We start from the raw sequence: 9,808 nt of genomic DNA on the forward strand, positions 1-9,808 counted from the left end.
TCAGAGAAAGAACGTAGACATTTGGAGGAAGCAGTGTGAGGTTGGTACCTGTTAGTCTGTTAGTGATGTCTCCCCCCCCCTCCTCCTGCTGTCACCTCTGAGTCCAGCTGACAGACAGTCCTCTAGTCAGAGTCCTGGTTGATGTTTCCCTCAACGACAGACAGACAGACAGACAGACAGACAGACGGACAGACGGACGGACGGCGGCCTCTGATCGTCTCGTCTTCCCTGCAGCCCACATCTGAAACATCTGACGCCTCCTGGAAGGAGTGAGGTGCTGCTATGGCAACAGGGATTTCCAGGGTTAAAGTCTCTGATCAGTTATTCACCCCCCGAGTCAAATCTAGACGACAAGAACGAACACGTTTAGTGTCGTCGATCTGTGGGGGCCAGATACGGAACATTAAACTGCAGAAATAACAACGAAGAAACGAAGTGAAATACTGCTATATTATCTCATTTTTATGTGTCTAATGATTCAATGACAAATATGTTAAAAGGGCGATTATTCAGCGTCTTGTCTTTGTCGTTCTCGCACAAACAGAGTTTTGGGTCACAAAAACGGATATTTTTGAAAACGCCTTCTACGGTTCAGATTTTTAAAACCTCTGGTTCCTTCGTATCAGTGTGGATGTAAAACAGAGCGTTTGGAGAAACGATGGCGTCCTCTCCTCATTTTGTTGCTTTGTGTAATGAGCATGCGCCAGAAACAATAATAGATGGCGGACTACCAGCTTTTTTTTACGTTTTGTTAGCGCTGCTCGGACTAATTACCACATAACATTAGAAACATGTTCCAGTCACGTAAGTTATGTGACAAAAATGACTTAGTTAACTTTAAGAAAAGATGGTGGTTTGGGTTCAAATAAATACGGAAGTGGCGTAACTTAATTACAAAAGTTACGTGATACATAAATCATTGTTGTCTTCTGGCCTCACACGGGGCACCAATATGTGGTCTCCTGGTGACAGTCTGGTGTTTTTAGACCCACCCATCCACCCCGACCTCATCCCTACACGGTGGTCTCCGCTCTTTATACTTCCTGGTTCACAATTACGTGGATTACATATAAATTGATTTTGTCGATGAAAAAAAAATTGAAATTCGTGTCTATATACACAAATCAATACAGAAAATTTCGTAACTATTTTACGAACTGCTGTGCGACTGGGCTGCCATAGTCAGTGTATTACCTACAGTAGATGGCGGTCGGCGTGCTCCCAGTTTGGAGCGATGTACTACAGTGGACGCCACGTTAGTTCAGATCAGAAAGTCACACAATAACACAAACTAACTAACCGATGGATGCAGCGGTGGACCAGCAACTCCCCTGTTCTGAGAGGTTAAATTACTGGTTTTATGAATGGAGTCTGGTGGCTGTGAAGACAGTGACAGCAAAACGGATTTTAGAACCTTAAAAAAAAATTATATCAGTTTAAGTGTATATTTAGAATATCTTCACCACTTTACCTCTCCGTTAGACAGCCCTCTCTGACGGGGAACTGAAGCCGTTATATCGCTTTCTTCAAAGCCACCAGACTACATTGAAAAAAACAGTAATTTAACCCCTCAGAACAGGGGACAGTGAAACCGCACTAACCCTTTAGACCAGCAACTCTCCTGTTCTGAGAGGTTAAATTACTGCTTTTCTGAATGGAGTCTGGGGGCTTTGGAGAGAGCGATATAACGGCTTCAGTTCCCCGTCAGAAAAAGGCTGTGTGACGGTGAGGTAATCGGTGAAAATATTCTAAATATACTGTACACTGATATAGATTTTCTATGTTGTGATTGGAGCATTCACTCAGTCAAGGCTACATGATTTTCCCTTAAACATGATTTTCATTGAATAACACAGTTAATACACACATAAGAAGGAAATACATGTTTTTATTTCTGCATTTTAAATCTTCCAATCCATCCTGTCTGATCGGTGTCACCACATTTAGTATTATGGTCCGAAAAGAGGTAAGACACAGTGGTGAGAAACAGTCGTCCTTTAATGGCTAGTATCTGTGGTAAGTCTACATGTGACTGTTATCGCTATAGCAACAGCAGAGATGATGAATAAAAAGATATGATTATCCAGAAGGCTTCTGCAGCAGGAAGGCTGAAGCTTTCTGCTCTCTTCATCGATCAGCTCACCGGAGAGACACAGATATGACTGAATACATGATCTGACTTCTGATTTCACTATTTTGATAATTGTTTAAATGTACAATATTTAATTTTCTGATGCTCTTAATCAAAACAATAATATATAATATAACAACATACCTTACTGATATTATAGAGCCGTGGTCGGGGATATAGATTCTAACTTACTGATATTATAGAGCTGTGGTCGGGGCCATAGATTCTGACTTACTGATATTATAGAGCTGTGGTCGGGGCCATAGATTCTGACTTACTGATATTATAGAGCCGTGGTCGGGGATATAGATTCTAACTTACTGATATTATAGAGCCGTGGTCGGGGCCATAGATTCTGACTTACTGATATTATAGAGCCGTGGTCGGGGCCATAGATTCTGACTTACTGATATTATAGAGCCGTGGTCGGGGCCATAGATTCTGACTTACTGATATTATAGAGCCGTGGTCGGGGCCATAGATTCTAACTTACTGATATTATAGAGCCGTGGTCGGGGATATAGATTCTAACTTACTGATATTATAGAGCCGTGGTCGGGGATATAGATTCTAACTTACTGATATTATAGAGCCGTGGTCGGGGCCATAGATTCTGACTTACTGATATTATAGAGCCGTGGTCGGGGCCATAGATTCTAACTTACTGATATTATAGAGCCGTGGTCGGGGCCATAGATTCTAACTTACTGATATTATAGAGCCGTGGTCGGGGATATAGATTCTGACTTACTGATATTATAGAGCCGTGGTCGGGGCCATAGATTCTGACTTACTGATATTATAGAGCCGTGGTCGGGGCCATAGATTCTGACTTACTGATATTATAGAGCCGTGGTCGGGGCCATAGATTCTAACTTACTGATATTATAGAGCCGTGGTCGGGGCCATAGTGCTTCACTCTGATGGTTGTGATGTTTCAGGAGCTGAGGAACGCCCACAGCGAGGAGATCATGGGCATCAGACGGGAGGAGGAGATGGAGATGTCAGATGACGACTTGGATGAAAATCCCTGTAAGAGGATGCGAACCGAGGAAAACGGTACGAGAGACCGGAGTCAGTATCATGTTTATAAATCACACATTTAAACACCGACTGCCGGGGCAACCTATGCCTAACCATACGAGCTACCATAAGAGTTACCACAACTTGCGGGTTCCCTTCTAGACACGACTTATTGTCTTAAGATATGAAGCTACACTACTGATCACTTCGGTGTCCTTCCTGTCCTGCAGGACTGTTCGATCAGACTCAGGCGTCTCTGAAGGAGGAGAACGACTCGTTGCGGTGGCAGCTGGACGCCTACAGGAACGAGGTGGAGCTGCTGAGGCAGGAACAGAGCCGATACGGCCGACAGGACGACGATCAACCGCAACCACACGGTGCTGAGGCTCAGATCCAGCTGCTGCAGCAGAACATGCACAACATGCAGCAGGTCGGTTCCTCTAATCCAGATGTTCTCAATCTATTTTCAGTTTAACGTAACTTCATAACGTACTGTATTGACGTAGTGTAAAAACGTAACAACGTAACGTAACAAAGTAACGTAATGTAACGTAACGTAACGTGACAAAACGTAGCGATGTAACATAAAGCAACGACGTAACGCAACGACGTAACGCAACGACGTAATATTATTCGTTGAACTATAAAAAAGATATGATTTAAATGAATGAATCCCCCAGTTTGAAGTTCACTGCTCTAAACTCTATATTAACACCAGAATGTAAACTATATAAACTATATTCTGTATATTAACTATATATTAACTGTATATTAAGAATATAGAGTATATAAACTATATTCTGTATATTCTGGTTCTCAGAGATGTTACTTCACCATCTTGTGTTTTTGTTGGATTGAGATTATGATCACAGTAAATCAGCGTAGAGGTGAGAGAAGTGACATGATAGGCTGCTGAGATCATGTGACTGTAGTGAAAGTTAACTTTAGTAAAGCAGTGTCTCTCTCTGCTGACTCGGAGTTCTCCCACAATCCTTCACTCCACTGATTTCATAAAGCAGCACAGAGCTTTGTTAGAGCTCCGAGCTCGTTTGACACGAGTTAGCCTGATGTGACTCGACTTCCTGTCGTTCTCGATCTAAAGTGACAGCGCTGATAGAACAGGACACACACACACACACACACACACACACACACACTGCTGGCTGGTTGTTAATGCGTTGGTTTCTGAGCGAACACCACAACGACTGTCGCTTCTCGTTTGTCACCTGCTGATGTTTCCTGTTTCTCTCTGCAGACGAGCTGTACTGAAACTAATACCGTAGTTCCTTTATGATGAAATTACAGCTCAGAAAGGAAACAAATACATACATGATGAATATTAGTTTATTTAAATAATAAGCTTCCATCTGCACCGTCATCATAGGAGCAGTTTGAACTGTCAGGTTGGGGGGTCACAGAAACTAGATCTAGAGGTACTGTGACGTCTACAACAGAAACTAGATCTAGAGGTACTGTGACAACGGAGGCTTGGTTTAAAGTCTGTTTCTAAAGATGAATGTTTGTGTTGCAGCAACTGCTGAGTCTGCAGGAGAAGCTGAGCAGTAAAGAAGCCGAGCTGGAGGAGGCCAGAGAGGAGCACCGCTACCTGGAGGGGGGGGTGCTCACCCTCAGAGACCAGGTGGGTTCGCTCTGATTGGTCCGCGGGGTTTAACCCACAAACATCAAGTTCTTCTTCTGACAAATAATCACATTTATGAAAACATAACTGCACTGTGACATTAGCTTCTACCTCCAACTCTGCACGAGGAGAAGACGGCCCGTTGTTGTTCCCAAACACCAACAGTCCCAAAAGGATCCCAAAACCCCCCCGAAAAAAAACCCATTAGTGCATCTGATGTCGCTGCATCGCGTCACATTCCCTCAGATGGTACCAAATGTAGCTTCGTGGGCATGTTGGGCGTGGCCTCTCTGATGAGGCAACGCTAACATCCGACGCTAACAGAGGCTACATTTCCTACCATCTGAGGGAATGTGACGCGATGCAGCGACATCAGCGGCGACTGAGGCCTCACTCTCTTTTAAAGTGTGTTTTCTAATCTGTGACTAAAACACACACACACACACACACACACGCAGTGATGGAGGGATGAAGGGGGTTGGAAGGACGGCGGTGCTGCTATGGCAACAACAGACCTGCCAGGATGTTGTTGTGTGTTCTCCTGCTGAGAGGTGAGAGTGGTTCGACCTGAGAGAGTATAAATATAGTGTGGACCAGCTTTAGTTACTGAAACATTAGAGCCGTCAAAGTTAACGTGATAATAACTCGTTAACGCAAATTTGTTTTAACGCCACTAATTTCTTTAACACAACTTAAATAACGCTCCAAACTTGAGCTAAACAAACATTTAGTAGCTCTAATCAGATGTGTTACAGCACTAAATAAATCATGTCCCCCCCCCATGCCCTGCAGGAGGCATCGATGGATCCATTACGTCAAACCACAATAACAAGCCAGAGTAATATTTGATTGAACCCCTGCATGTGTTTCATCATGTGAAGAAGAGCTGAATGCTGCAGAGGAAAGAATCAATAGACTCAGATTACCATAGAGAGCAAGCAGGAAGAACATCTGGATTAACCCCAGACATGGACGAGTAAACATCTGTCCAGAGGTAGAAGTAACGGTTGCAGACATTTTAGTTTTGCTGAAATTATTCAGACTTTTTTTTGGGGGATTTTTTTCCCCAACATTTTTGGGATATTTTTTTGAACAAAAAGCGTCACACCTTCACAGACAGTCTCCTGAGGTCAGAGGTCAGGCTGAAGTGGGTCGGGTCTCAGAGGGTTAAAGCAGCGTTGCGTTGAAGCAGCTGGTTGTAGGTGGTATTGTCTCTCCGTCTCTCCGTCTCTCCGTGACTGTCGTTGTGTTAATCAGCAGACGGCTGTCAGCCTCCGTGATGACTGAGTGTTGATGATGACTGTACATCAGCCTGTGGAGCCTCGTAGAGTCGTAGCAGCTGTCAGCTGGTTGTAGCCTCCGTCAGGATGGATGCTTCAGGCTGGAGACGGAGGACACGGAGGACACGGAGGACACGGAGGAGACGGAGGAGACGAGTGTTTGGACAGTCAGACGTTCAGACTAAAGAACCGGTCCACCAGGTTCAGTCCACCAGGTTCAGTCCTCCAGGTTCAGTCCTCCAGGTTCAGTCCTCCAGGTTCTGTCCTCCAGGTTCTGTTCTCCAGGTTCAGGTTCAGTCCACCAGGTTCAGTCCACCAGGTTCTGTCCTCCAGGTTCTGTTCTCCAGGTTCAGGTTCAGTCCTCCAGGTTCAGTCCTCCAGGTTCAGTCCTCCAGGTTCAGTCCTCCAGGTTCAGTCCTCCAGGTTCAGTGGTCTTCATGCATGATGCAGGTGTGTGATGTGGTCGTCCATCATGGATGAGCTCGGTGCTGCTCCAGGTGTTGGGGGGTTCCAGGTGTAACAGAGACTCTGCAGCGTGTTATTGACTCCTCTAACTGATCCATCTATAAAACAACAGCAGAGAAAACAAGCGCTCCTCTGCTGCTGCTGAAGCTTTGTTCTCTCACAGCGACCGACCACATGTCCTGTTATCTCTCTTATATATATATATATATATATACTGTATATATATATATATATATCTGTCTGTCTGCAGCTGCTCGGCAGTAACGGTGAGACTGTGGAGGGAACCAACGGAGAGCTGCAGGAAACGGTAAGAACACACCAGAGCAGCTCTGACATTAGGTATCACTACTACTACTACTACTACTACTACTAGTACTACTAGTAGTAGTAGTACTATTACTACTACTGCTACTACTGGTATCATAGTAAACTATAGAACCTGATGAATCCATCGGTACCAACCATGTCAGACTAGCTGGTCATGAAGGAGGTTAAATAACGCTCCAAACTTACACTAAATGTTGGAGAGGATAAACTGTCATGTCCATTTTCAAAGGGGTCCCTTGACCTCTGACCTCCAGATCAGTGAATGTAAATGGGTTCTGTGGGTATCCACGAGTCTCCCCTTTACAGACATGCCCACTTTATGATCATCACATGCAGTTTGGGGCAAGTCATAGTCAAGTCAGCACACTGACACACTGACAGCTGTTGTTGCCTGTTGGGCTGCAGTTTGTAGTCGGCTCACGTCTGTATGTTCAACAACCACTCCTCTTTATGGGGATATTTATATTTATAAAGTACTGCAGAGACAGTAGAAGCTCATCTAGATACAGAACAACACAGAGAGAGGTTCACTGACCTGAAACATCACACACATCATGGAGATGAACTTCTAACCTCCAACCTGCTGAACTGGAAACCCTCCGTTATATAAACCTGTTACTGAACGTCTCTGATGCTGCCGGGCTTCATTCAGCAGCACTCTAAGAGCCTGTTGGTGTGTACACAATGTACACAATGTACTCAGAGCTCCGTTAACAACACTAGTATTAAAGTATCAGCAGTAGAAGTACAGTTACAGTACCGATACCGGACTCCCTCTGCTGGTCCCGATACCGGACTCCCTCTGCTGGTCCCGATACCGGACTCCCTCTGCTGGTCCCGATACCGGACTCCGAGACTCCTGATGACACAAGATTACATACTGGTTTATTTTCCACCGCTGTTCTACATCCTCAGTGTGTTCTGGTGTATTAGCTGGTGTGTTGTTATGTGTGTAACCTGTGTGTGTGTGTGTGTGTGGTGTGTGTGTGTGTGTGTGTGTGTGTGTGTTTCCCAGGTGGTGAACGGGTGTGTTCCTTCGCCGTACGTCAGCAGAGAGAGGAGGAGTGATGTCATCATGAGAGGAGCGGTGGCCTCAGAGAGGGAGGCTCTGCTGCTGGGTAAATACACATCTATATATATATCTATATCTATATATATACATATATCTATATATATACATATATCTATATATATACTGTATAATATCTTTCTAGCTGATATCTGGGAGGAATATTTCAGATATTCACCATTAATTAATCGGAGTTATGGCTGTCATCATCTGTTTGTATAATTAAAATAATAATCTCTGTTATAGTGCAGTATAATCTCTGTTCATTCTGTTCGTTCTGCTGCGTTCTGCTCGTTCAGCTTGTTCTGCTGCGTTCTGCTCGTTCTGTTCATTCTGCTCGTTCTGTTCGTTCTGCTGCGTTCTGCTGCGTTCTGCTGCGTTCTGCTGCGTTCTGTTCGTTCTGCTGCGTTCTGCTCGTTCTGCTGCGTTCTGCTCGTTCTGCTGGGTTCTGCTCGTTCTGCTGCGTTCTGCTCGTTCTGCTGCGTTCTGTTCGTTCTGCTGCGTTCTGCTGCGTTCTGCTCGTTCTGCTGCGTTCTGCTGCGTTCTGCTGCGTTCTGCTCGTTCTGCTGCGTTCTGCTGCGTTCTGCTCGTTCTGCTCGTTCTGCTCGTTCTGTTCATTCTGCTCGTTCTGCTGCGTTCTGCTCGTTCTGCTGCGTTCTGCTGCGTTCTGCTGCGTTCTGCTCGTTCTGTTCATTCTGCTCGTTCTGCTGCGTTCTGCTCGTTCTGCTGCGTTCTGCTGCGTTCTGCTGCGTTCTGCTCGTTCTGCTGCGTTCTGCTGCGTTCTGCTCGTTCTGCTCGTTCTGTTCATTCTGCTCGTTCTGCTCGTTCTGCTGCGTTCTGCTGCGTTCTGCTGCGTTCTGGTCGTTCTGCTGCGTTCTGCTCGTTCTGCTGCGTTCTGCTGCGTTCTGCTGCGTTCTGCTCGTTCTGCTGCGTTCTGCTGCGTTCTGCTGCGTTCTGCTCGTTCTGCTGCGTTCTGCTCGTTCTGCTGCGTTCTGCTGCGTTCTGTTCGTTCTGCTGCGTTCTGCTCGTTCTGCTGCGTTCTGCTCGTTCTGCTCGTTCTGCTGCGTTCTGCTCGTTCTGCTGCGTTCTGCTGCGTTCTGCTCGTTCTGCTGCGTTCTGCTGCGTTCTGTTCGTTCTGCTGCGTTCTGTTCGTTCTGCTGCGTTCTGTTCGTTCTGCTGCGTTCTGCTCGTTCTGCTGCGTTCTGTTCGTTCTGCTGCGTTCTGTTCGTTCTGCTGCGTTCTGCTCATTCTGTTCGTTCTGCTGCGTTCTGCTCGTTCTGCTGCGTTCTGCTCGTTCTGCTGGGTTCTGCTCGTTCTGCTGCGTTTTGTTCGTTCTGCTGCGTTCTGTTCGTTCTGCTGCGTTCTGCTCATTCTGTTCGTTCTGCTGCGTTCTGCTCGTTCTGCTGCGTTCTGCTCGTTCTGCTGGGTTCTGTTCGTTCTGCTGCGTTCTGCTCGTTCTGCTGCGTTCTGTTCGTTCTGCTGCGTTCTGTTCGTTCTGCTGCGTTCTGTTCGTTCTGCTGCGTTCTGCTCATTCTGTTCGTTCTGCTGCGTTCTGCTCGTTCTGCTGCGTTCTGCTCGTTCTGCTGGGTTCTGTTCGTTCTGCTGCGTTCTGCTCGTTCTGCTGCGTTCTGCTCGTTCTGCTGCGTTCTGCTCGTTCTGCTGCGTTTTGTTCGTTCTGCTGCGTTCTGCTGCGTTCTGCTCGTTCTGCTGCGTTCTGCTCGTTCTGCTTGTTCTGCTGCATTCTGCTGCGTTCTGCTGCGTTCTGCTCGTTCCGTTCGTTCTGCAGCGTTCTGCTCGTTCTGCTGTGTTCTGCTGTGTTCTGCTTTGTTCTGCTGCGTTCTGTTGCGTTCTGTTCGTTCTGCTGCGTTCTGCTG

General features: G+C 46.1%; 1 protein-coding gene across 1 annotated transcript in view; it reads left to right on the forward strand.

Moving 5' to 3' along the window:
• LOC141763660 (uncharacterized) overlaps positions 1–7,991 on the forward strand; it is a gene marked incomplete at both ends in the record, with an annotated part of 9,607 nt that extends 1,616 nt beyond the window's left edge. The window contains 6 exons of the mRNA XM_074628177.1: positions 1–40; positions 3,073–3,190; positions 3,385–3,584; positions 4,686–4,793; positions 6,789–6,845; positions 7,881–7,991. The exon at positions 1–40 is cut by the window's left edge and continues 1,616 nt beyond it. Coding sequence (XP_074484278.1) covers positions 1–40; positions 3,073–3,190; positions 3,385–3,584; positions 4,686–4,793; positions 6,789–6,845; positions 7,881–7,991 — 634 coding nt within the window. The remainder of the gene's footprint in view (positions 41–3,072; positions 3,191–3,384; positions 3,585–4,685; positions 4,794–6,788; positions 6,846–7,880) is intronic.
• Between the last annotated feature and the right edge of the window lie 1,817 nt (positions 7,992–9,808).

The sequence above is a fragment of the Sebastes fasciatus genome, unplaced genomic scaffold (assembly GCF_043250625.1).
Source record: "Sebastes fasciatus isolate fSebFas1 unplaced genomic scaffold, fSebFas1.pri Scaffold_134, whole genome shotgun sequence".
Classification (NCBI taxonomy): Eukaryota; Metazoa; Chordata; class Actinopteri; order Perciformes; family Sebastidae; genus Sebastes; species Sebastes fasciatus.